General features: G+C 38.9%; 4 protein-coding genes across 5 annotated transcripts; 2 read left to right on the top strand and 2 right to left on the bottom strand.

Annotated features, from left to right (window-relative positions):
• Nucleotides 1–413: 413 nt before the first annotated feature.
• LOC113729965 (ethylene-responsive transcription factor CRF4-like) lies at nt 414–2,889 on the bottom strand. Its single transcript, XM_027254338.2, has one exon. It carries the CDS (start codon nt 2,143–2,145, stop codon nt 763–765), a length of 1,383 nt encoding a protein of 460 aa, XP_027110139.1. The 5' UTR covers nt 2,146–2,889; the 3' UTR covers nt 414–762.
• A 10,622-nt stretch (nt 2,890–13,511) lies between these two features.
• On the top strand, nt 13,512–16,308 carry LOC113733397 (potassium transporter 26). The gene is made up of 6 exons (XM_027259768.1): nt 13,512–13,655; nt 13,831–14,299; nt 14,443–14,493; nt 14,578–14,891; nt 14,994–15,363; nt 15,461–16,308. Exons 1-6 carry the CDS (start codon nt 13,512–13,514, stop codon nt 16,279–16,281), a joined length of 2,169 nt encoding a protein of 722 aa, XP_027115569.1. The 3' UTR covers nt 16,282–16,308.
• Nucleotides 16,309–18,032: 1,724 nt separating this feature from the next.
• LOC113731240 (potassium transporter 26-like) lies at nt 18,033–22,296 on the top strand. The gene is made up of 8 exons (XM_027256389.2): nt 18,033–18,564; nt 18,771–19,239; nt 19,503–19,553; nt 19,651–19,828; nt 20,239–20,321; nt 20,475–20,527; nt 20,828–21,197; nt 21,341–22,296. The coding sequence occupies exons 1-8, from the start codon at nt 18,379–18,381 to the stop codon at nt 22,159–22,161; spliced, it is 2,211 nt and encodes a 736-aa protein (XP_027112190.2). The 5' UTR covers nt 18,033–18,378; the 3' UTR covers nt 22,162–22,296.
• Nucleotides 22,297–22,871: 575 nt separating this feature from the next.
• LOC113729966 (uncharacterized) lies at nt 22,872–25,574 on the bottom strand. Of its 2 annotated transcripts, none has more exons than XM_027254340.2 (4): nt 25,233–25,574; nt 24,069–24,282; nt 23,434–23,492; nt 22,872–23,329 (listed from the first exon to the last, which is right to left on the bottom strand). In XM_027254340.2, exons 1-4 carry the CDS (start codon nt 25,426–25,428, stop codon nt 23,298–23,300), a joined length of 501 nt encoding a protein of 166 aa, XP_027110141.1. In that variant the 5' UTR covers nt 25,429–25,574; the 3' UTR covers nt 22,872–23,297. The 2 variants fall into 2 exon arrangements, with proteins under 2 accessions (XP_027110141.1, XP_027110140.1); XM_027254339.1 differs by having other exon boundaries at nt 24,069–24,387; nt 25,233–25,573.
• Between the last annotated feature and the right edge of the window lie 530 nt (nt 25,575–26,104).

Consider the following 26,104-nt stretch of genomic DNA (forward strand, 5'->3'; position numbering starts at 1 on the left):
CAAACGTCCATCAAACTTTATTGCTTTGAATAATTGCCGTAATCCGCACAAGCCCTTTTCAGCACAAGTGGGGGACGGCCGTAGTCTTTACACGACGCCATACTTCTTTCTCCTGCTAAATCCTGATTTAGCGTTGCCAAATCTCTCTTTAGTTTTTACTTTTTACACAACTCAAAATGGATTTCACAGCTTTGACTTTCACACGGCCAAGGCCAAAATCCAACGCCGACCCCTCCCCGGGGGGGTGTGTGGTTGGCGCTCGGTCAAATGGACAACCGCGATTTGCGCCTGCCCGTGTGGGCAAAAAGAATGCCACAATAATGTCTCTACCATACCAAATAAGATCAGATCTCAGTTGAATTAACACGTTAATTAGTAATTAGAGATTCTGTCCATGAAATTAAACAACGAAAAATGAGAAATAATTCACTATCAGATAGATTTTATTTAGCCGCAATATATAGTTTTTTACACTCCTGGAAAGACCTATTATTACTCATAAATAATACTACAAAATCTCAACCAGCTTCCTAGATAGTAAATCTCCACTCTGTTTCTAATGGCGATCCCCCCCCCCCCCCACACTATACTTTGAAATTATTTTGGAAACTAATAAATAGAATTAAGATTTTTTTTTGTTAAAAAAAAAAAAACACGGTCCGATGATCGCCTATGACAAAATTTGCCTCGAAAGATGGCAAGCCGGCGAAAACAGGAAAACCCAAAAAAAACTTGATACTGGAGTGGGCAAGCATCTGGTGATCATACTGCCAGAAGAGCATCTGCGCTAGCAAAATCGTTCATGTCTTGGAAATAATCATCCACATTCAGCTCCACTGAACCGAAATCCTGAAACGAATCATTAAACTCTCCGAATCCAGCGCTCGCTGCTGCCGTGTCAGCAAAGAGACCCGGCAGCACGTCATCATCGAATGACACGTCCAATCCCAGGTCAAACGTATCATTCGAAAAACTTGGGGGAACGGTGTCGTCAAAGGTTATCCGCTCCGGAGATTGGAAATTGAAGAAATTGTCTAAGAAAGGAACGTCCATGGGCATATATTCGTTCGAGTAATCCGGTATCATATGCCTCGTTTCACCCTGGCACTCCTCAGCTACTTCCGGGACCGGTTCTTGCCACGGCTCACCGTCCGTCTCCTCCTGAACCGTTTGCTCGTCCGTACAATCAGCAGGAACCGGGCCTTCCACACCTTCGGATCGGCATTCCGGTTCAGCTTCCTCGCTAGACTGACTGCTTCTGAACCTGAGAACAGAAGTAGGAGAAGACAGATTGTGGGACTCCTCGCCGGACTCGTAGCAGGAGGTGGACGCCACGTTGACTTGGGGCTTTTCCTTGGCCGGAGGAGTGATGAAGTTGGTTAAAGCGTCCGGACCACGGAGCTTAATGGCGGCGTTGTCGTAAACCATGGCAGCCTCCTCGGCAGTGTCGTAAGTGCCCAGCCAGAGCCTGGCACGTCTGGAGGGGTCTCTGATTTCCGCAGCCCATTTACCCCAAGGCCTCTGCCTTACGCCACGGAACTTCCGTACAGCACCTCGTGCGGCGGCGACTGGCGGCTCCTTGGCCTTCATCGGCCTCTGCTTAGCCTGGAGTGCCTCAGCAGTCTTCTTCTTGGGATGATGATGAGGAGCGAGGTCGTTGCTGCTGGCGCTGATAACATTATTGCTGTTTTGTTGGCAAACTGCAGCAGTTTCGATTTTGATTTCACTAATGTACCGCTTCACACGTTGCCTTCCGAAAAGCTCGTCTTCATCGCTGGAGGAGTCTGTAGCGTCCGGGTCGGTAACGGATATCCGAACCGTCCTGGGAACAATGGAGCTACGCCCAGAGGATTTTTTAGGCTTAAGGGCGAATTTTTTGGTAAGGCTTCGGTGCTCGGTGTATTTTACCGGACATAAAAAACCGCGATCCACCATTTTCTTTCTTTTTCTTTCTCTTTTCTCCCCTACCCCCCACACTTTCGAGTGTTGGATTCTTACCAGAGTAGTTGCAGTCGCTCTACTATTCGAATTGAAGACGACATAAAAGAGTAAGGGAAAGTCTATTGGGAGTGTAAAAAAGAAAAAGGCAGAGGAATAGAGAGCGTGAAGATAAAGGAAGATTGCTTTGAAGTGGCCAACACACATATATATCACTCTACAACTACAAGGAAGGATAAAGAGGAGAGGAACCGTCAAAGAGAAGAACCAAAAACAGATGAGAGAATCGAAGACATGTTGATGATGCCACCCCACCCCACCAAAAAAAAAAAAAAAAAAATCTGACAAAAAGAATGCCTACGTTAAAAGATGGGTTTTGAACACACCCAGAAAGCAGCAGCACACGAGAGCTAGCGAGATACTCCAGAGCTTTTGAGAAAGCGAATGAACCTAAGAAAGAAGGCTAAAAAGCCAAAGAGAGAAAGAAGAAGAGCAATTTCTGAGGCTTAAAAACTTGAACAGGGTACTTGAATATTTTTAGGCACCCAAACCAGTGCTATTCTTTCTATCTATTTCTGTCGTTGAGGGAAAAAGCAAACGTATACTCTCTCTCTCTCAATCTTTAGATTCTCCCGTCCTAAGAATCTCAGTTACTTTCTTCCTTGAAACTCTTTCCAAGAAAACAAACTCAGAAACTTTCAGCTGAGCAAAGCAAAGCAAAACAGCCAAACTCGAGTAGAAGGACGAGAAGCAGAGGAAGAAGAAGAAGAAGAAGAACAGTCCGGAGCGTTCACAAGAGATATAGGACAGAGAAATATGGAAGAGAGGCAGAGGTATGTTTCGGTTGGCTGCGATGGAGGCCAGAACACTGAAATCGCTGTTTTATAGGATCCCTCCAGCCGAAATTGGAAACCCCGAAATACGCAGGGCACACCCCTCTCCAAATCTTTTTCAATTACTACTACTATAGTAGTATTCTTCTCTTCCTTTCTGCCTTTTCCCACATTATTTTATGTGTTCTCATTAGGCAATAAAAAGTGACGCAATCTTTTTTTTTTCTTTTCTCTCTCTCTCTAAATAAAAATTTCTGGCTGTCAATTTAGGAAACTCTATATTAATCTTTAATGATTTAATCGGGCTAGTCGCCGGCCGTCGGCGATTGGTGGCCCAAAGATTCCGGCCACTGGCCACGGCTCGCGGCGTCATTTGGCGGTCTGCGATTTGGACACGTAATTCAAGTGGCCCCGTTGATCGACGTTGGCCCAATGAGTGAACATCAAGTGGTGCTGAATCAGCACATGATTTTTTTTTTTCCCTTCTCGAATTACGTGTGGCCGGTCACGTGAGGCCCAGGATGCTCGGCACACTTAAAATATGTCGGTCAAATTATAAAGCCAATTACAGCAACTCACTGCTTTGACCAATTGTACAGAGACTCGCTCAGCACTACTACGACTACTACCATACCAGTACTAGTAGTGCTGCCTTACTTCTTGATGATCAATCGGCTAATAATTTCGGTCCCTCCCTTTGATGCCCTAATTACCCCGATTCGACGCTTAATGGGCGTTCGGACCAAAGAGGTTGGTCAGGGTATTGTGGTAATTGCACATATCCGGCATTCCTTTTGGAAATCTCTTCTGTTTTCTTTCTATATATATATATTTTTTTTTTACCTTCTAAATTTTGCTGTACCAAAATATTATTAGCAGTACAGTATTTGTTTGTGAGATTTTAAAATTTACTTTTTTTACAGCTGCAAATAACGTGGCGGGCAACCTAGGATGTGCCGCCATTTATAATTCGGTAATGTACGGTTCTCTGGGGCTTACCTTTCTCTCGAATTCCTACTCTCGAGACAGGCAACACCACGCGACCTTATGCAATGTGTCTGGGACTCTCTCCAGGCCACTGACATGGTGAAACACACGCGAGAGGGACGGGAGTAATTAAAATTATCTTGTGGTGTTACGGCCAGACCCAGCTCTCATTTATCACAACTTGGCCACCCCTGCTCTGGTGAAATTGTTGCCCAACAACGATCTTTTTACCGCACGTATCGCACATGATTACTGTCGAGACACTTTGTGGTTGGTCCGATTCAGTGCGGTGATCCTCCTCTGATGTACCGGTGGACACTCATTTGTGAAGCGGAATCATTCAAGCTTCGTAAAATGGGGGAATTCACCAAGTCACACAGCTATGTTCGGAATTCTTCAAATTGGATAGAAGATTATTTGGGAAATTTTTTTTTTTTTACACCCTTTCTAATGTGATATATGTAACACAAAAAAAAAAAATTGATGTAATATACGTAAAATAAAAAAGTAAGTAAACAGATAAAAAATAATTAAAAAAACATGTTTATATATTGTTTTAGCACTTCTCAAAAAATTTCAGGCACTCATTCCCTTCTTTTGCATTAAATGAGTGACTGAGATTTTTGGATTAAAAGAGTGTACCTGTAATAATTATTGAAAATATGAAAACAAAGTTTGGATCTAAGTTCGAGTATTTGGAATCCTCAAATGCTACTTGCATAATTGCGGAAAAACAGTTGAAAAGGGTGAATATTTGAAATCCTAAAGTTTTGCCGGCCTTGATGAAATAGAGTTTTGTTTCTGAGCTTTTGCTTCCGGTCTTTTTGTCTCTGCTCTGCGTGCTCTCTCATTTTTCAAGAAAAAAAACGTTTTGCATCTCACTTTTAGGTTACGTTGTTGAAACTTCGGATGATTTTTTTTGTTCGCATCATTACGCAGTCAATAACTTGATCTACTAGTTCTTTAGCCATCATTGGCTTTGTCAAATTCCCCAATTAAAAGGATTAAACTGTTTAGAACTTACTTGCATTATGTTCATTTTATTGAATTAATAAAATGCATGTTGAAAATTTGTTGACGCGGGACTAAATCTCAGGGAAGATAGGAACATGTAGTCCATTGTCATTGATGATTCAGTATCCGAGTACTTCTTTTTTCTCCAAGATGGACAAAAATTCCTCAAGTCCATGAATCAATTCTTTCCTGTGGCTGGCAAAGATTGTTGTAATGCTCGCACAAAGAATGACGACATGGCGATTTTGTAGGTAGATATAATACTAGTTCCATTGGAAACTTGAACGTTAAGTTTCTTAGAAACATCAGAAATGATGGGTGTTTAACTCAGAATTCGTTCAAGTACGTGCAGTCGATGAGGTATATATAAATATATATATTTGATAAACCAAAAAAATTGTCCAGCAGCCCCCAGCCAGTTTGTAATCAACTATTTTGACCTTAATCAGAAGCACTTGGCCCTCTCACCCCACCCACCATTCCTCCCCTTTTTTCCGGAAGTGTATGTGTGCTTCATGTTGCTTTTCAGTTTTTTCACAGAAAGATCGATGCTAAGAAAAAAGGTTCAGCATCCACAAATATGAAGCGGAGCAAAGGAAAGAATTGTGGTTGGCCAGTCATGAGTACTTAGCACGTAATATCATTCTGATATATGAAAGCCCTCACATGCAAAAGAAAGAAAGAAAGAAAAGTTTCACAATTTTCGGAGTAAGGAATGCTCAGTGGTAGATATTTGTGTTATTGCAAGAGAAGAAAAAACAGACACGAATATGTTCACGTACCATTCGAGAAATGACAGACCTTATACATGCAGCATCTATCTATCTTCTTCGGATAAACGTAAAATGCTAATTACTAAACATCGATCGAATGGGAGGCTTAATTAGGAAGTCAATGTGTAGATCCCATGTCATGTTTTGAGAGAATTGTGTACGTACGTATTTGGATTTGCAAAGACAATCAATCAAAAAGGGGTGGACTGTGGAGGTCTCTTGGGGTTTGAAATTTGGCCCCCAAAGGAGCCAGGTGAACCACATCACATGACAATCGATAAACAAGGAAACGATACATCGAGTTCGACAATATGCGCGCCTTGGGTCTAAGTTGGAGTGACATGCGCAAGTAGCAGTAAAAACAAATAATTTTTTTTTTATCTTTCTACTGACGATCGACGTCCTTCTTGGCTTCTTTCTCGAACTTGGATTGGATGTTGTCTTTTGGTTGTAAGCATCCGCAAAAACTAGTTTTATGGAGCGGGAGGTCAATTAATGAACCAAATGCGCGCAGCATCAAGTCCAAGAAACTATTGCTAACGATATTAATTCTTTAATCTCCATCGTCATTCTGGCTCTTAATCATCATTTAGCTTAATGCTAGACGTTCTTGATTCAAGTGATAACCAGCGTAAATGTCTCCTACGGTCTTCAACACTGTGCAGTACAGTACTTACAGACAGGAGACATGAAGCACCTTCATTTGTATGTATGTTCTTCCTCTCCAGTACTGCAGGTTTATAGTCCTCCTGCATTTACTCAATCTCTGCTGTTGTTGGTCGACTATGGGTTTGATTAGATCGATAGATGTCCAACTCGTATAGGTCCACAAAAGAAGTTAAATCCAAAAGTTGTCAGGAAAGTAATCAATAAATTTGAGCGTAAATATACATCTACAGCACTAAGTATCTATAGAAGGGGCCATGATCGAGCCACTGGATTAAAAATGATCGGCGGGAAGAAGTCAGTCGGTGCATGGGACAGTGAACTCAACCATGCTAAAATAACGGAATGGCTCACCAATGAAGGAAGCCTCAATTCCTCCTGGTCATGGATCAATTGATCCCGAGACATAAATTCTCGAGAGAGAAATGCAGTGTAAAGAATTTTAAAAAGGAGGGCTTCCAGTAGTCACCAACCAAACCAAACCAAACCATACCCAGTCTGATGCTTTACCACTACCGTGGACGGTGGTGGCTTTGATTTCAGCAAAGGGACGACGACACAACAACAGACAATGATACTTTATTTAGCACGGATTTCCATGTTAAGTAAGTGATCCTTCAATGAGGATGGTAATGAATAAATGACCCCAATTAGTAGTAACAGTGTAAAAGAAAAAATTCTTTTAAAAAAAACGATAATATCCAATCAATTAAAAAAATATTAATGTAAGTTATTTGAGATATTTTTATTATAGCACTTTTTGTGATGTGATGTGATGTATGTGAGATAAAAAAGGTAATTGGGAAGATAAAAAGGTGTATTGGAAATTGTAATGATGATGTAAGCAAATATATTTGGCCAAATAACTCACTATCCAAACACCATGATTGCTTTCTCAAACAAACAAATGGTGCACATTTCACAAGCGTCTTTCAGAAGCAACAGATGTTGGTTTGCTTCCTCTCTTCCATGCTGTTTCAACATAAAAGCAACTCTCATTTGTGCTTCACGCCAAAAATAAAAAAAAAAAACATTGGTATTAATATAACATCCAAGTCAAGAGGAGGAAAAAAATAGAAAAAAGAAAGGAAACAATTATGACTCCAAACCAAAAAGAACCAAATAGTAATAATAATAATGTAGCGTTGGGTCAATTCTTTTAAAACTTTTAGTACTGCAATGTGGCTATTTTGAGAACCGGATGCAGTATCTTGTACGTACTAGTAATTATGGGGTTTCTATTTTCTTCTTCCGCTGATTTATTCATCTTCACTTGCAGATTTATTTCTGCAGTTTGAATAAACTAGCTTCTTTCATAAATATATATATATATATGATCGTATTAAATTTATCTCCTCACTCTTATAATTTTTACTTCCACATTAGTTAGGTAAATCTTTTTCTACATAGTCAAATAAATACTAATTTGCATCCAAATATTTATTTATTTTTTTCCTTTTTTTTTTTTTTTGCTTATTTGGGCTAAGAATGCCTTTTACTTAATTAAGGTACCTAAAATATATTTAGACACTAATTATATACGGTTATTCTGTTAATTAAATCAAACTGGGATTCACACTTATGTAAGAACTTTAATGGCATCACACGAGCTATGATTTTGAGAGTCACACACAAGTAGAAAATTTTGAAATGTAACATTCCAACTATTGACATTATAGTAAACCGTGTGAATATCTATAAAATAGGGAAGCGTTGGGTTGGATGGTAAGATCGAAGGTATTATAGGTAGGAGATCCTGAATTCAACATCTTCCCCTAAAAAAAAAGAAGAAAACAAAATCAAACTAGGGTTCACACTTATGTGTAAGGACTTTAATGGCATCCCACAGGTTATAATCTTGAGAGTCACACAGATGTAGCAAAGTTTGAATTTTTAACATTGATATTTTAGTAAACCGTGTGAATATCTATGAAATAGGGGAGAATTGCCTAAAATTTAGAAAGAAAAATAAAGATATCAAGTAAGTATTCTTTTTCTTTTTTTTCTTTTTTTTTTCTGAAGGAGCTATTGAGTGAGTAATTTTATCACATACAATTCTCAGTGCATGTGAGTCTCCTTTACGCAACAAACCAAAACGTTAACTCGAAGCAGGCTTGCTTAGTGCGAACATTCTCCAACTCGAACGAAATTTGATTACCAAATAGTTCCTTTTTTGGTTCTGTAACGTTTGCCAAGACATGTTTCTTTGGAACTACGTACGGTCAACTGCTATATATATATATATATATATATATATATATATATATATGACTGTAATTCCATATAGTTTTTAATTGTTCGGAAAATCTGAAGAATTTTAAAGTTTTTTTTTTCCCTTTTTGCATTGAGGGTTGCTAGAGAACAGGCAGAATCTGCACCTCTCCCGTTGGGAATTTTTTTTCTTTTCTTTTATGTTTCAGATCGAAATATATATATATGCTGACCCACTATATAATATATATCCTCAAAATCCAAGCTATAAAAAGCACAAAAAAAAAAAGAGAGTGGAGATTTGAGAATATTTACCACACAAAGAAAATTCATTGCAGAAGAGGAATAACCGGCAGCTTCATTTTTTTCTACACTCTCCAAGTTACAAATAACCAGCTTATCTAATTAACAACAAACGAGCTTAATTTGTTGGGTGTGAAACATTATAATGGGCGACTAAACAATAAAACCAGAGACTAATTTAAAAAATCACCAAAAAAAAAAAAAAAACTTGTCTCAAATAACATTATTGTTGGAAACATTTTATTTTAATGGAGCTTGGTTTGATATATGTAAGCAAGGGAAAAATGTTAGTAATTCTCATTTCGATATATTGTAACATTTACTTATTTAAAGAAATCTAAAACTGCTTAACGAATCTACTATAAACTTAAAGCAAATAAAAGAGGGAGTAGGATTAAAGCTGAGGAGCATATCATCGTCCGTGGACGTGAAGTGCTTTTGTCTGGGCACTAGACGACAGACCGGGCCGGCTTGATAGTTGATAGAGGCCGGTGAGTGGTGAGCCCCCCAGGCCCCAACTTGACCAATTACTTTTCCGAGTTACGCCTCACCGGCGTCGTTCACGCCTTCCGGCTATTTTCTACAATGCACGTGTTCTTTACGACGTGGAGGTGACGTGTTTCCTGGTGGCTTTATATACAAAGATTCTTTTGGTTTCCTTTTCTTTTTGCTGCTTCTTTTTATTTTTTTTTCCCTTTTGGAAAAGAAATGCATAAAATATTTGTATGATCTTTTTTTTTTTTTTTTGGCATGCTTCTTCCAAATGGATTAAATTAGTTGCCCATTATTAGCTCTGCCAAGATAGTGCAACTTTTCTCAAGTATTCTACATTATAAATTTTTTTATTTCAAAAAATATATTGTAAGTCCCAAAAAAAAGAAAAGAACATAAAAGAGACAATATATACAATTTGAAGAAAGTGTATACAATTTCTAAAAATTTCATATATATATATATATAAAGATCAAAAAATTTCTTCCCTTCCCGGCTGGCCGGCTATCAGCCAGAAAACACGCAAATTGGATTCGTAAAAGAAGATGCATGACTTTTGAGGGTTAGGCGGTGAGACGGAGGTTTTGATTTTCTTTGTATTGCTATTTCTTTTCTTTTCTTTTTTTTTCTCTGGAAAGCCTCGTGGATTCGGATTAACATTCTGAGGTGGCATGATTTCTGGGCAACTGACCACCCTTTTTCCTGTCTTTAGCTACAAAATGCACGTGGTGCGTAGCAGACAACGTTTAATGTCGAAGCAACTAAAAATGTTTGGTAACTATAAATAAAAAAAAAAAATTTTGTTTTTGGTTGGATGATTGGAAGGCAAAGTAGTTAGCTAATCTAATTTGTTCACCATTATCATTTCCCAACAATTTATTTTATTGTCGAATAGCTACTCAACTTTGTCATTTGTCGGTGGAGCACGTCATCCCACCTCTGACCTCACCGCGACCACCCCTTTTTAATTTCTTTATAGTAAAACCTCAGGGAGGGCTTTTCCATATTTTGAGACCAAAACTTTTGTTTGGCACTTGAGTTTTTTTGCTAAGTTTGTTTGTTACAAATTTTTTAAAAACTTTAACTACAGTAATCTCAAAAAATTTATCAAAGTTTTTAAATTATACACTTCAAAATATTCGAAAAAAAACACGCTTCAAATTTTTTTTAAAAAACTTCTACAGTAAGTTACGGTAAAGTTTTAAACAAACACTCAAAAAACTCACTTGTCAAACGGGGCGTTGAAGTTCGCCGCGTAATTTTGGATTGTGATTTTTTTGATAGAATGAATTCAACACTTTTTTAAAAAAAATTTATTTCCAAACACTTAGAAAGCTTCACGAAAGAAAGTACAACTAGACAAAAAAAAAAAAAGAAGGTACAACAGCGACACTTGCAAAAAAATATTTGTAATGATTAATGAACCTGAATTTCAGGGCCCCTGCAGGAGTTAGTTGCATGCTCAAATCTCATTTATATTTCTTTTTGGCATGTCCGCCCACTCATGGCCACGACCCTTTCCTGGGATTTTTCACAGTATCTTTTCCTATGCCTTTTTAATATCTTAATTAATTAACTTGGCGAAGCATTTTGTGTGGGTCAAATAAAATAATTTAAAAAAATAATTTTTTTTTTTTGAATTGTGGGTGGGTCACTTGGTCCCGCCCATGCCCTATCGACAGTCACTGCAGATAAGTGTGGGACATCGATGATCTACCCACTTCAATTAATTTAACAAATTGAATTGAATCCTTTCTTCTTCTTCTTCCTTTTTTTTTAAAAAAAAAAAAGAAAAAAATTGGGAACAAGAAGACCAGTGATCAATTGGTTTCGGGATTCCTAGGCGTTGTTCTTCTCTTCTTAATTTCTGAGCTTCTCCATAGATAGTTGCAATCATAAAGATACTAATAATTACGGGGAATTTCGAACCCAGGGGCACAGGATTTAGCAAAATTAAGGGCTCGAGGGACGTCTAGATTTTTTAAACCAGTATCACTAATCCAACTCAAATACGACACGCAGATTCTGTAGAGAACTAACTATTCCCACTCTTTTTTTTTTTGGGTTTGGTTTTTCCTGGAATGGTGGAAAGAAATGTTTCTATGTACCTAAATTAATGAGATGTACTAAATTTTAGTGGAACTCGGAAAGAATAGTATTGATACTAATAATTACGCCGGGGACAACCTAAGAAAAGAACAAAAAGGAGAAAGGGATCCATAGTTGTGGAACATATACTACTTATGTAAATTTTTTTTTTCTTTTTGTCAATCGTCACTCTTTATCTATATTCCATTGTATCATAATCTAACTAAGGGGAGGTCTAACTAGACTTACAGGGGATCGATTGAGACATAACCACCATCGGATCAGACGGGTGCACTACGCATCCATCTGAATTTTTTTAAGAATCACATAATGTGACAATTGGTGGGAGGCAAATTTTGACCCTTGTCGCTTGGTGGGGGCCATCAGCCTATAGTCTTCGTTAATTAGTAAATATTCATTATTATTCCTTTGATCATGTTTGCATTGGCTAAGTTGGTCAAGGAAACGAGCGAAAAGGCGCAGCAGCATGGGTCAACACAGGAATCTCAACTTCTGACGGAATTACCATGCAAGATGAATCAATCCTTTCTTTCTTCTTTTTTTTTTTTTTCAAATAATAGACGCAAATCGCTAATTAAGTTAACTGAACATTTGCATCAGAGGTAGCTTATTTCAATAACCCCACGGATTTAATGCACCAAATTGCGATGTTGTTGATCCTATGCAGGTACTTGGATAAAATGATTCTTTTTTTTTTTGTGGTAATTTTTGGGTCCGGTGAATTGGGCCAGTTTAAAATCCATCCTCTAGCTGGAGCTTTTGATTTCTGGACCCTCTTGGAATGGCGGTGGCGTAGGCTGATGGATTTTCGTAAGTTCATGGAACAGGCTTTCCTGAAAGCCTGGGGAAAAAAGGTTCAAGTTGGTCCTTGTTCTATGGTTCGAACAGATCTGTTCAAGAGGACTCTGGCCCGGAGTGGCTGGGGAATGCGGTTTGGATAGAAGGACTTTAGGCTCACAGGCCCACTTCTTTTACATATATCGCCCGTTAACATTATGGCAATGTCAAAAAATTTATTAAATTACGGCAATGCGCAAATGTCGAGTAATTATTCAACCAGAAAAAAAAAAGTCGAGTACTTAACTAAATTAGTAATCATTGACATTGTTGCCCATACACCATAAAAGGACCTCTACATATATTTGTAGTGCACTTAGCGATATGGCATCAAATTTGTGACTGAATTGGTTAGCACGAGTTATTTTCTTATAAAAGGTCGCGTGCTGTAAAGAAATTTTTATAAGCGATCTATGATTTTGAAAACATATGCCCTGATCCCATTGTAGTTACTGAAGCCGAGAACTCACTTATGCTTGATAGTTACCCCAAAAAAAAAAATCAAATTTGGACAACCTCATTGTTCACAAAAAGGTACAAATATTTTTCTGGTGTCAATTTTATTTGAGAAGTCGGATTTACAAAAAAAAAAAAAAATCTCGTTTCTATGCATCAGCAACGCTCTAATCAAAGAAGAATGAAGAAGATAGCAGAAATAAGTGATTCACAAATAAAGAAGGAACAACAAACAATACTGTAGAATTGATAATTCTAGAGCCAAGTGCTTCTGCTTGGAACTTGTCGCAAAAAATTAAATTGCAAGTGTTAGTTAACCTCGTGCATGTTTTTTGGGAACATTACACAATAGTCTAACTCTTGCCGTAATTTGTGGAAAATCTCGTATCAATAGTCTAATTTACGGCAAGTGAAACAGCTCGAATATACTGTTGGGCAGAGGGGAAGCCATAATTGTAGAGGGATTCTTTACATTTGGACATGCATATCAATAGTCTAACTTGAGCTCTTTCCATTCTTTTTCTTTTTTCTTGTGAAGGATTAAAATTAGAAAACAAAAAATGCAAACTTCTCGCTGGTTCTTCCTGTCAAAGTTTCAAACGGATGTTATTTTGGGAATGTATTACAAGACCATCCTATTTTTCGCTACCCTTAATTCCATTACCGGTGGAGCATTGCTATAGTGCCTCCTCTGCTGGCAAAACGATTCATGACCCAAGAATTGAACAGCCTGATTCTAAAGACTGTCGAGTTTTAATTGTTAGATTATTACTACTAGCTCATAGGCGCTCGTTTCGAAAGAATTCTTGCTGGCGGTGGCAATGAGCCACACGAGGAGGAATTCTTTCGTTTAATATTCTTTCATTTGATCTTCGCAACAAATATTCAAGTCATGGCGGAAGATCTCGAAATGCAGGGTAGCGATGCCGGCAACAACAAGGACTCTGAAGGGCCAAATGAAACGAGTACCAAGGGATCCTTCCATGGGGACCTGATTCTCGCAAAGAAATATCAGCCTTCGCTGCGTCGGCGAAAAGTAATTAATTTGTTTCAATTGTTGATCATCATAAAATCTGTTGGACTAGTGACAATCATCTTGTATTTTATGATCACAGAACGCAACGATGGGAGAGTCCTTCTAATTTCCATCGATCCCACAGTTGAATTTATGGTTACTAATTCAGACAAAATGCTGGTGTTTGACGTCTCAGGAATACACGTTGGTGCAAACATTGTTGTTAGCGTATCAATCTCTTGGAGTGGTCTACGGAGACATTGGCACTTCACCTCTCTACGTGTTGTCATCTGTTCGGCTCGACAAACCTACGGAAGAAGACATGATCGGAATCCTCAGTCTCGTCTTTTGGACCTTGACCATAATCCCGTTGATCAAATACGTCTTCATTGTCCTTCGGGCTGATGATCATGGCGAAGGTGGAACTTTTGCTCTGTATTCTTATCTGTGCAGGCATATAAACTTCCGAAGCAAACTGACCATCCAAAGCACAAGATTACAATCTGATGCAAACATGAGTTTTTACACCCAAGGGAGTGCAATACAGTCTAAGACCAAACAATTCATTGAAAACAGTCGCGCAGCACAGAATCTCCTCACGTTCGTTGTACTTTTGGGTACCTCGATGGTGATCGGTGATGGCGCCTTGACACCGGCCACCAGTGGTAAGCAATCGATCATAAACCCAACATTCGTAGTAATGAATGATAATACTCCAATCATTAACGGTTGAAATTCTCTTTCATTAACGGTATGTTTCTATGGCACTTAAAACATTCCTTCCACGATTAATAATCTTTCCGTACAGTTCTTTCGGCTCTTGCGGGAATTCAAACACTTTCCTCAAAGATAACAACAGGTACATTTTTGTTCATCTGCATATCATGGTATTTGATTAATAATGAAACTACCAAAATTATACAAATGAGTGATGTTTGGTCAGGGTATGTTGTGTTCATGGCGGTTGTGATACTGTTGGCTCTATTCCTTTTCCAGTCATGTGGGACGAGCAAAGTCGGGTTCTCATTCTCCCCGATCATGTTTTTGTGGTTTGCTGCGAATGTTTTCATTGGCATTTACAATATTGTCGCCTATAATCCTGCTGTCCTCCGTGGTTTATCACCTCACTACATTTTCAAGTTCTTTGGAAAACAAGGCAAATCTGGCTGGGAGGTTTTAGGCGCCGTTTTCTTGTGCACAACAGGAGGAGAAGCCATGTTTGCTGATTTGGGCCACTTTAATAAGAGAGCCATTCAGGTGTTTGCCATTACAAAGTTTAAATGCTCATTACTCTGCATCGAGCAGCCCATAACAAATGTTTGCAAGTTTAGTTAACCAATCACAATAATGCTTTTGCAGCTGGCTTTCTCCTTCTTTGTCTATCCATCTCTGGTGCTGTGTTATGCTGGTGAGGTAGCTTTCTTGTCTAAGCATCCCGATGCCTTGACCAACGCTTTCTACAGCTCCATTCCTAAGACAGTTTACTGGCCGATGTTCGTGTTAGCAACCTTGGCCGCAACAATTGCCAGCCAATCTATGATATCGGCCTCATTTTCTATTGTTAAGCAATCTTTGGCTTTAGGTTGCTTCCCCCGGGTTAACATAAAGCAGACATCCCCCAAACATGCGGGGCAAATTTACTCCCCAGAAATCAACTACATCCTGATGATCATTTGTATTGCTCTCGTCTTGAGATTCAAACAAGGGGTTGAGATAGGAAACGCATATGGTAATTAAACCGCCTTTTTCAACTATATGAAGTTCGACTCGAGTGAATAATTGTATATATGTTGGATATTAATCAATCTTGGCCTAATCAACTGCAGGTGTGGCTGTCATATGGGTGATGATAATAACTACATGTTTGGTGACGCTGGTGATGTTGGTCATTTGGGATACAAAGTTTCCTCTCATCCTTGCATTTTTCATTCCATTCATATTCATCGAGGGCGCATTCATGACTTCCTTGCTCAACAAAATCCCTCAAGGTGGATGGGTGCCATTTGCAATCTCCGGTTTCTTCCTGGTGATCATGCTGTCGTGGACTAGCGGGAGGAGCAAAAAGACCTCATTTGATGCAGAAAGGAAGCTGAGCCTAACGGAATTCACGAGCATGCTGTCGAGTAATGATCTCTATCGTCCCCCTGGTATTTGTCTCTTCTGCACCGACCTTGTCAATGGGATTCCGCCCATCGTTCGCCATTATATTCAGAGCACAAACTCTCTTCGTGAAATTACCGTGATCATCACAATAAGGACCCTACCAATCAAAACAGTCCTTGCAGAGGAGCGTCTTGACGTGGGAAGATTGGGAATAGATGGGGTATACAGGTGTTTGATTCAGTTCGGTTACAAGGATTTGCAGAGCTTGGAAGAAGATGACATTGTTGCTTCCATTGTGGCAAAACTCCGCGACACTGCTGAAACGGAGGAAGAGGCAGAAAAGCTTGGAAAAGCTTTGAAGAAAGGCGTGGTGTTCGTGGCTGGTCGGACTATTCTCAAATCGAAGGAGAGCAATGGATGGCTTTCTCATTTGGTGATAGATTACTTGTACAGATTCCTGCAGAAGAACTGCAGATCAGCACTCACTTCACTTAAAATCCCTCCTGGAAAGTTTTTACAAGTTGGGATGCACTATGAAATTTAAGGAAACCTGCGCCATCCTTCAGCTTCACTCTACGATTCTTTCTAATTAATCTTGTTCACTCAACGATTCTATCTAATTAATTTGATGATCGGCTTGGTTCGCTCTATGATTCTATCCAATTACTTTTGTTCGATGTCCTTCACGGCAGCACTAATAATTTAAGTTGCCAACTTTGTCTTCTGCAAAATTAAGCACAATCCTACGGTTCCAAGTCATTGAACTAGGGGTGGGCAAAATTACCTGCTAACCCGAAAATCTGTCATTTCCGATCCGATTCGATCCGAAAATTAGGATATTCGATTTTTATTATTTGATCGGGTCAAAAGAGGGTCGGGTACCCACTAAGATGCGGGACGGATTAGGGTCACATAATTAAAAACCCGTGAGTACTCGATCCGCCCCGCATATATATATTTTTTATTTTTATACACACACTATAAAATGATAAGTTAGAACTAAATAAGTAATTTTATTGAACAAATTGCATTACAAATATGAGAGACTATAGTTTATTTACAAGATTCATTTGTAGAGGCCATGATCGTATATTTTATAGAAAAAAGTTTAATTAATGTGGAACATATATATTAATAATTGTGCTACTTATTTCAAACTTTTATTGATTTTGAATTCTTTTAATTTTTTTCCTTTATCTTATATTCTCTTCACATGCTTGTTTCTTGGTGGAAACTTTTGTTTAGAAAAAAAAATTATTAAATCTTAGATGAATGTGTAAAATATAAAATTAAATTGGTATAAATCATTTTTTTAAAAAAAAAATTAAATGATAAATGGGACGGGACGGGTACCCGCTGATCCGACCCTATCTTAACGAGTATCCTATAATCGGATACCCGCTGATATGCGGGGCGGGTAAGGGTCAGAAAATAGCTGACTCGCAAGGTGCGGATCGGATCAGCCAAATGATGAATGGGAGGGGTACCCGACCCGTGCCTACCCGTACTTTGAACAATGAGTGAGAACGAGGAGAGATGGTAAAGCGTATTGAACGAGTATTAGATGGATACTCTCCTCTCCTGGCCTTATGTATCCATCACAAGCATAGTGCTTTTTTCTTTTTAAAAAGATTCATAGAGTACAGTAATGTAGGTTAGCGTAGCAAGTAGGACAGCAGGGTAGATCACTCTTTTTATGATCTCCTTCCTATTTCCATGTTTTTTAACATTTTGTAGCACCACAACTCCTGTGGACCGCCTCCTCACTTGGAGAATTTAATTATTTTTCTTGTCTCAGTCCGTAGGTGGAACCATGAATCTTAGCGTTAAAAATGACCCAAATAAATTATCTTTTTAGCACAAAGTAGTACTTACCGACAAAAGAGCGATTCTCAGCGGGCATGGTGGAGCATGCACTTCCATCTGTATCCGTCTAAACATCGATGCCCACCTCACTCACTTAATTGGTTTTGGATTACTAAAAAAATTGAGATGGACGTTAATGGGCATCCTCCAAGTAAAACCAATTGGTTTGACGTTTTTAAAGTGGATGATGACCCGCATAATCTGTCTAAATCCATTTAAAAAAGTAATAAGCAAACCCAGCACGTTTTGGTAGTACTGATGTTTCTTATATGCTGTGCTGCTATATTCCCAGAGTCCAAGACGTCGTTCAGCTCTTTCCACTCACCCGGCCGAAGGTTTCTTCTCAATCGGGCCGGGGTATTCCAATTGAGTCGTCAGAACTCATCCTAGGAGTGTCATTTTAAGCTGCCTGTTAGTTAAAGAAATTAACTTTGTGTTAGTTAAATAGATTTTAAATGAACAATTGAGTATACATCATTCATTCATTCATTTGGATCCAATCCACATATATATAACCGCTTATTATATGAATTTAAACGGATTGGATTATTTAATCTACGATCCATTTATATGAAACCAATAATTATTTTTTAATGTGGGATCTGTTGTGGAGGCAATGCTAGCTTTTAAATAGATTCCCGCACATCATTCTGTATTTTCATTCACAAGGTACCAAAGCCAACTTCGAAGTTCGATTGCAAATTCCGAAGCACTCACTATATATAGCCAATTAATTGTCAGGTTGGAGGCCGCTCTACAAAATAATACTACAAGCATGGAAGGCAAAGTCGCTAACAGCTCCGTGCTAGAAGACGATCTTGAAAATGGTGGCACTGGAGAGGACGCGGTCGGTTTTCGCCCACCTGGTGCTGGAAACATTATTGAACTATCATCTGCCGTGGACAGAACCCTGAGCTTTAGTCGAGTTTTCAAGTCTCCCCCGACGCCAAACGAGCCCAAGGTCTATATATACCATATATGCTTGGTCGATTGCCATTTCTCATCTTAGGTTGTTCAGTCACATGTATATGTTGCCTTTCTTCAGTCCATAGATTAAACACACGACCGGCATGGCGGCATGTACACTCAACTCTAAACTAAGTGTCAGGCTACGTACTTTTTAACATCTAAACACAATTTTTTTTAACTATCATATGATGTGATCAGGAATATCCAGCGGTGCAGACATTGTTGTTGGCTTACCAATCACTTGGAGTTGTGTATGGAGACCTTGCTACCTCTCCTGTCAACGTGTTTTCCGCTACAAACTTGACAAACGTTACTGCAGAAGATCTACTGGGGACCTTCAGCCTTATGTTTTGGAGTTTGACTATCATAGTTTGGATCAAATATGTTTTCATCGTCATTCATGCCGACGATCATGGTGAAGGTGGTACTTTCGCTTTATATTCCTATCTCCGTCGACATATAAATTTCCGGACCAAGCTTACAATTCGAAATACAAGGTGGAGCACTGATGAAAGCATGAGGTTTTCTAACCGCGCCAGTCCTCTACGTTCCAAGACCAAGGAATTCATAGAGAGAAGTATCAGAGCTCAGAATTTTATTACTGTAATTGTTTTGCTTGGAACTTGCATGGTCATTGGGGATGGAGCACTGACTCCAGCTACTTGTGGTAATTTCTGCCTCCGAACCATTCGAAGGAACAAATACATATCTTGGCAGTCAGCGTTTCAAAACAATCTCTTGCAAAACAAAATGTATTGTTGCTCCGTAAGAAATTCATAGCAGTATTTGAAATGCTCCTCGTGCGACTTTTGAACTAACAATAAACAGCATCTTGGGTCCAAAAAAATCAGGGTTTACAATTTGTTCGGGGTCTTTGCTTTTTGTTTCTTCTTTTTTTTTCAAGCTCTTTTTTCCCCTTTTTATGGGCAGTACTATCAGCGGTTCAAGGTGTCCAATCCCTCTCTCCAAAGATTACCCAAGGTACGTACTTCTTGATTGAAGTTTATCTTCTTGAGAGTAAAGCAGTCCCAGGATACTCATATTAACTGCAGAATTTTCCCTTTTTTAACTGCCGCAGACCATGTTGTGCTCACGTCCGTTGCTGTTTTGATACCACTCTTCCTCTTCCAACGCTGCGGAACAAGCAAAGTCAGCTTCACCTTCTCTCCAATCATGCTACTCTGGCTGGCTACCAATGCTTCCATCGGAATTTACAACATTTTCAAATATTATCCGTCCATTCTCAAGGCTGTGTCCCCTCACTCATGGTTCGAAGACTCGGCCGAGACCGAGACGACTCGGCCGAGTCGTCACCGTCTCGGCCTAGTCCGAGACGAGACCGCGACGAATCGAGACCGAGATACTCATCTCGCCGAGAAATCGGCCGAGACGTCACCGCGACGGATTGACTCGGCCGAGTCACTCCGAGTTATCCCGAGTCAAGACGAGAAATCAGCCGAGTTACACCGCAACGGATTGATTCGGCCATTTCTTTGGCTATTTTTTTATTATTTTTGTTTAGCATACTTTTTTTATATTATTAACAATTTTTAAAATATTAAATTCTTTAAAATTTGCGTCTCACCGAGACCGTGACCGATATGCCGAGACCGATGTGGAACGTTCCAAGCCGCGACCGCGACCGCAACCGCGACTTTGAACCATGCCCTCACTACATAGTGCTGTTCAGTTCAAGAAATGCCAAAACTTTATGGAATCTCCTTGGTGCTGTATTCTTGGGCATAACAGGTACTGTCCTAGAATTTTCTGGAAAAGTTTTAAGGATTTTCTACTTCCGAATTTAATGAATTTGAAAGCAAAAAACTCTGAAAAGGATCTGCCAGTAAAGCTTCACTTGAACTACAAAAGGTTCACTTGAATTTCATATATTGATTGGGACAGGAGCCGAGGCCATGTTTGCTGATCTGGGTCACTTCAACAAGCAAGCAATTCAGGTGAGGAATCACAGAACCATCCATGATTGCATTTCCATCGGAAGGAGAAAATACAAATAAGACGTGTTTACTCGTGAACCCAAAGAATATACATATGCATATTGCGTCACAGGCATATTTAGAGTTAATAAAAAGTTAGAACGCTGTACAAATTAATGCATGATCATACTATTATTTTTACTGTATACTTTTGTGATGAATGAATTTTTTGGTAAGTATTTATTCGTCTAATTTCTGGCAATCATAGTTATTTGGCTACTTGATGGCAAGGCAACTTAGCTCATTCGTTGTTTTGTGCAGTGGGCTTTCTCATTCGTTGTTTATCCAGCATTAATCATCACCTACGCTGGTGAAACGGCTTACCTAATCAAGTATCCAGAGAAAATCAATAACGCCTACTACAGTTGCCTTCCGCGCCCAGTATACTGGCCTATGTTTGTTATCTCCACACTAGCCGCCGTTGTTGCTAGCCAGTCCATGATATCTGCAAGCTTTTCTATCGTGAAGCAGTCACTGACCCTCGGCTGTTTTCCTCGAGTCAAAATGGTTCACACTTCTTCCAAGCATGAAGGGCAAGTTTACTCCCCAGAAGTTAACTACGCCCTAATGATTCTCTGTGTTGGTCTTGTCATTGGATTTAAAGGTGGCGTTGCACTAGCAAATGCCTACGGTAAGCCAACCTTCCCTTCCCTCAATTACTGTCGATGATGACCGTACTTACATATATATATATATATACACACACACAAATTAACTAGGGTAATTTAAAAAAAAAAATGAAGTTCTGTTGGCTTCTATCTATACACATTGCAGGTGTGGTTGTCATCTGGGTCATGCTCATAACAACTCTTTTGACCTCGTTAGTTATGCTCGTCATCTGGAACTCCAATATACTTCTAGTCCTAGGTTTTCTCGTACCATACGTAATAATTGAGGGCATCTTCATGACGTCCATGCTTAACAAAATTCCACAAGGAGGATGGGTGCCATTTGCTATCTCAGCTATCCTTGGGACTGTGATGCTGTCTTGGACGTATGGAAGGAGTAAGAAGAGCGTTTATGAAGAAGAAGGAAAGATGAGCATTGGTGAGTTAAACCAGAAGCTATCAAGCACTTGTATCTTTAGAACGCCAGGAATTTGCTTCTTTTTTACGGACCTTGTCGATGGTATTCCACCAATTATCCGGCATTATATTCAGCACACTAATTCAGTTCGTGAGATAATGGTGGTAGTTACCATTAGAACTCTTCCCATCAAAACTGTCCTACCAGAGGAACGTTTCGTTGTGGGAAAGTTGGGAGTTGAAGGAGTTTATAGGTGTTTGGTTCAGCTAGGATACAAGGACTCGCTAAATATGGAAGGTGGTGGTTGCACTCGAGAAATTGTGGCTAAGCTACGAGGAAATGAAGACACTACAGCCGAACAACGAAAACTTCATTCTGCCTCAGAAAATGAAACTGTTTTTGTCATGGGCAGGACAATTCTTGCTGCAAATGAGAACGATGGATGGCTTGCCCGTTTCACCATAGAGTATTTGTACAGTTTTCTTCAAAAGAACTGCAGGTCATCAGTTTCGGCACTTCAAGTGCCACCGGAAAAGACAATGCAGGTTGGAATGCTATATAGACTGTAAAGCAAATCTAGGAAGTCGCCTAGTTTCTTAGTATATGCATGCTAGTACAAAATGAAGCCCTTCAAGCTAATATGTACATGAGCAGAAGAATCTAGCCTACTTTCAAGCAAAGGAATCTAGCACACTTTTCTTGTAGCCCCTAAATTGAATATCGATTACACTTGCTAACTAGAGATTCCCAACTTCTATGTGACCATCTACAAACTTTTGCCATCGTCTAATTTCAAGCTCGCACCCCCACTGATTGAAGTAGATTGTAACACAAAATTTTCATAAATATAAATAAAAAAAAAATTAAGTTGACATACCATGTAAAAAGAAGGGCGATTGCTTGGTTACTTTCGCACATCAAGTTACAAGCATCTATAAGTATATACAAATGAGGTTACGAAAAAGAAGATTATAAGTGTGCTTGGATAGTAAATTATTTGAGATAATTTTTTGAAAAAATTATTATAGTACTTTTTGATATGATATATATAAGATTAAAAGGTGATTAAAATGTGTTTATATTATATTTTACACGCTCCATGAGGTGATGAGCCATCAAGTGATATATACCATTCTTGTTTTTAAAACCTTCTTGTGTTTCTTTTACAATAATCCGTCTCACCTCATGCGACCTTTCATGCAAGTGATACCATTCTCTAGGACAAAGTTAGAAAGAAAACAAAATCTATCCGAACAAATACGAATGGACAACTGGAAGATGAAGCCGAGAAAAATTTCTTGCCAATGACATCGTAAGAACATTCTTGACTAAGAAACCCTTGAGCAACATAGGAAGCATAAACTACGAAAGTTTCGTGTGATGTTTTCCTACTAATCTGGAATACAAGGTCTGATTTCTTTCAAATTACAAATAAGCTCACACCCTAAACTCAAAGCACAAAACGCACTAAACAATCACATATTAACACCATCCGAGATACTTGTATCAGCATTCACAAATATTACATCCATGTAAAAAATTAACTTCACAATGTCTCGTCTGGGAATGAACTGCCAAGGTCAGCTCGGCATGGTAAAAGAATCAGTCACCTTTACACTGAACAAACTGGTATAATTGCAAAGCAGATGCGCAGCAACCAAATCAACTAATTTGCACATATCTCGATGGAAAACAAAATTGCCATTCATTTCCTCCCAATTCTTGTTTTAACACCACCTGAAATTTGGAACCAAGTAAAAAAGGTTTTAGGATCACATCAATCTTATAAAAAAGAAACTACAGCTACAAACTACTGAAGTAACTCTGAATATTTAACCCACCTTCCACTTCTTCAAACTGAACTACCTTCACCAGGTCCGCAGCCGCATTGTACTCAAACCTGCCAGATCAAACTTCAGTTATCCAATGATATCAACAAAAAAGAGACTTTTATTATGCTGTCAGTTAGCTCAAACAAAGTAATGATAAATTATAACCAAGATAAAGAGAGGCTAAATTATTGTGCTAATGATTTATAGTATGTTATGCACCATGCTTAAACGTTAAAAGAAACACTTTTGACAGAATAAATCAAGAATCCCAGCTTACAAATAAAAAATATAAAATTTAAGCATATGAGTTACCTAGAATACCCAAAAGAAAATACCAGATCTTGTACCTCTTACTCGAAGCAGTAATTTCGACCACATATAAAACAGAGTATATACCGTCTCAGCAGTTCAAAAACATTACGAGGAGTTGTCAAAAGTGGAAGTTATTTCTCTAAGAGACAAGAAGCAGGATTGCAGCTTTACAGCATATGAAGATATGAAAGTTAGTAAGGATGTATAATTGTTCGCTAAAGGAGCTGAGTAAACCATTGCTGCAACCTTAAATGAATAGTAGTTGTGTGATCAACAACCACAAAGCAGAAAGAACATGAGAAACTGCGGCCAGAACATAGGCTGTCCATTACCTGTTAGAGTGAAGCACATCCAGTTCATAGTCAGATGCACTTTTGGTAGCTTCTACCAGGGCATTTACAATCTCTGCCTTTCGAGTACTAGCCATAAGTATATCATACTCTGTTGGGATAATTATAGCAAAAAAGTTATCACCCAGTTCACTCAAACTCAGCTTCTCAACAGCTGCTAGTGCAATCCGCCTTTTAAGTGCATCACAGTCTGGGTCTACTACATATATTGCAAAATCAGTAATCAAAAGTATACGATGCTTCATCTTCCCTGAACCAGTAAATTTCAAAACTTTATCTGCAAAGAGAACTTTACTGTCACCTGTGACATCAAAAGTCCGAGAAAACTTAGCGTTCTAGGAAGAACATTTCAGCTAACTGGTTAACACAAAACTGAGTACAAATAACCCCTGACGAGCAACAACAACTTTCAGCCTAACACACTACAAACCAGAGGTCCAAAGGAAACACTCAAAGAGCACATCAAGCAGGACCATCATATGTAGAGTACCAACATGAAAAAAAAAGATAGCTCAACACGGCTGTTAGAAAAACTCTAGAACACCATTTTCGAAGTAGGTTTGTTATAGTACTTGACAATTGTAACACAAATATCAAAAGAAGAAAGGCAAACAGTCACCACAATCAGAAAATCATACAAAAGACCACGAACATCTTGAATCAGAGCAACAAAATAGAATGGATTAAAAAGAAAAAAAAAACGCACTTGCACACTTGAGCGCACGAAAAAATAAATGCGCAAAACTCATGCGCCTGGTAAGAGTCACAAAAGGGAGTTCTCAATTCCTCCTTTTCAAAATTATATATTTCGCTTAGATCCATCTTAATATTACACAAATACACTCAACTAAATGATCAATGATGACATGTTGATATTTGCTACTAAAAAGAAAAAAGATAAGCAAAAAAACTGAGTACATTCAAAAAAAATCCAACTGAATTTGATTAGAGGGAGCAGAAGCAGTCCCTGGTTAATTGAAGAACAAATAGATACACAATAACACCATGGTTAACTAATGATGAATAACATCAAGATATCCAAGGCTTCAAATTTAAAGTTTTTTCGATACAATTTCCCTAAAGCACTATAAAACGACAATCGTCAAATTAGAATCGCGTCGAGATTAAAAGACTGCAAATTATTACCTTGTTTGCTGAGAATCTTCATGAGATATGATCGAGAACGCACGTTGACATAATCTTTACTGAAAAGGGTGTTATTTTGGATTCCTCCGTTTGAGTGGCCGTTGTCTCGGGTTTCAGGGGATGCGGTGTCTTCGTTGTCGTCATCGTAAATTGGCTGGTCTTTTTCCAGCCGCCGATTGGATTGGAACCGTGACATCCCGGGAAAGGTGGCAAGCCGGCGGCTTCGGACGGTGGGGGATGCCTCGCCGGTGGTTGTGGCTGCTGGATTTGTTTAGGCGTGGAAACGGGAGAGATTAGACATTTCGGAGCACGGGGCGGCCCCACTTCAGTTGGTGGGGTTCCAGCTGTTGTGATTGGGAAAATGTCTAAGTTTAATTACATAATGACTCCTTGAAATTTAATGATGATACCTTTCGACCCCTGTTATTTGGACAAGTTCACTTGGAGGAGTGTTTTTCTTAGATTCATTGAAAGTGCATCCTTTGCAAATGTTTCCCTCCAAACGTGAAGAAGGAAAAAAAATAGAAAGGAAAAAAATCCACAATTCCCCGTGACGGTATTTGACAATGAAACTCCTATTGGTAAGCATAATAGTGTAGTATTTGTCTTAAGTTCATCTTAGGCGTGGGGAGTAGACTTGGCAATTATGCCCAAAACCCAACAGTCCATCCACTAATTTGAGAGGTTGAGTTGGGTAAGTTAGGTATTTGGTTAATTTTGGGTTGGGTAATAAAAACCCACATATATTTTGGGTTGTTTGGATATTTGTGTTGGGCACTCATTACCCAACTTAAGTTAAAAAAACAAATAAACAAATTACAAGAGATGGGATATGGGATACAGAAACATTTCATTGTTCATGAAACAACATG

This window comes from Coffea arabica, chromosome 2e (genome assembly GCF_036785885.1).
Source record: "Coffea arabica cultivar ET-39 chromosome 2e, Coffea Arabica ET-39 HiFi, whole genome shotgun sequence".
Classification (NCBI taxonomy): Eukaryota; Viridiplantae; Streptophyta; class Magnoliopsida; order Gentianales; family Rubiaceae; genus Coffea; species Coffea arabica.

Bases quoted from the DNA above. Each gene is read 5' to 3' on its own strand.
- LOC113731240 (XM_027256389.2), top strand. From the start codon at position 18,379: ATGGAAGGCAAAGTCGCTAACAGCTCCGTGCTAGAAGACGATCTTGAA. The intron at 19,240-19,502 runs GTAATTTCTGCC...TTTTATGGGCAG, and splicing joins ACTGACTCCAGCTACTTGTG to TACTATCAGCGGTTCAAGGT. The intron at 20,528-20,827 runs GTGAGGAATCAC...TGTTTTGTGCAG, and splicing joins TCAACAAGCAAGCAATTCAG to TGGGCTTTCTCATTCGTTGT.
- LOC113733397 (XM_027259768.1), top strand. From the start codon at position 13,512: ATGGCGGAAGATCTCGAAATGCAGGGTAGCGATGCCGGCAACAACAAG. The intron at 14,300-14,442 runs GTAAGCAATCGA...CTTTCCGTACAG, and splicing joins CTTGACACCGGCCACCAGTG to TTCTTTCGGCTCTTGCGGGA. The intron at 14,494-14,577 runs GTACATTTTTGT...ATGTTTGGTCAG, and splicing joins TTCCTCAAAGATAACAACAG to GGTATGTTGTGTTCATGGCG.
- LOC113729966 (XM_027254339.1), bottom strand. From the start codon at position 25,428: ATGTCACGGTTCCAATCCAATCGGCGGCTGGAAAAAGACCAGCCAATT. The intron at 23,493-24,068 runs GTAATGGACAGC...TTGATCTGGCAG, and splicing joins GATGTGCTTCACTCTAACAG to GTTTGAGTACAATGCGGCTG. The intron at 23,330-23,433 runs GTGGGTTAAATA...TCCAAATTTCAG, and splicing joins TCAGTTTGAAGAAGTGGAAG to GTGGTGTTAAAACAAGAATT.
- LOC113729965 (XM_027254338.2), bottom strand. From the start codon at position 2,145: ATGTGTGTTGGCCACTTCAAAGCAATCTTCCTTTATCTTCACGCTCTC.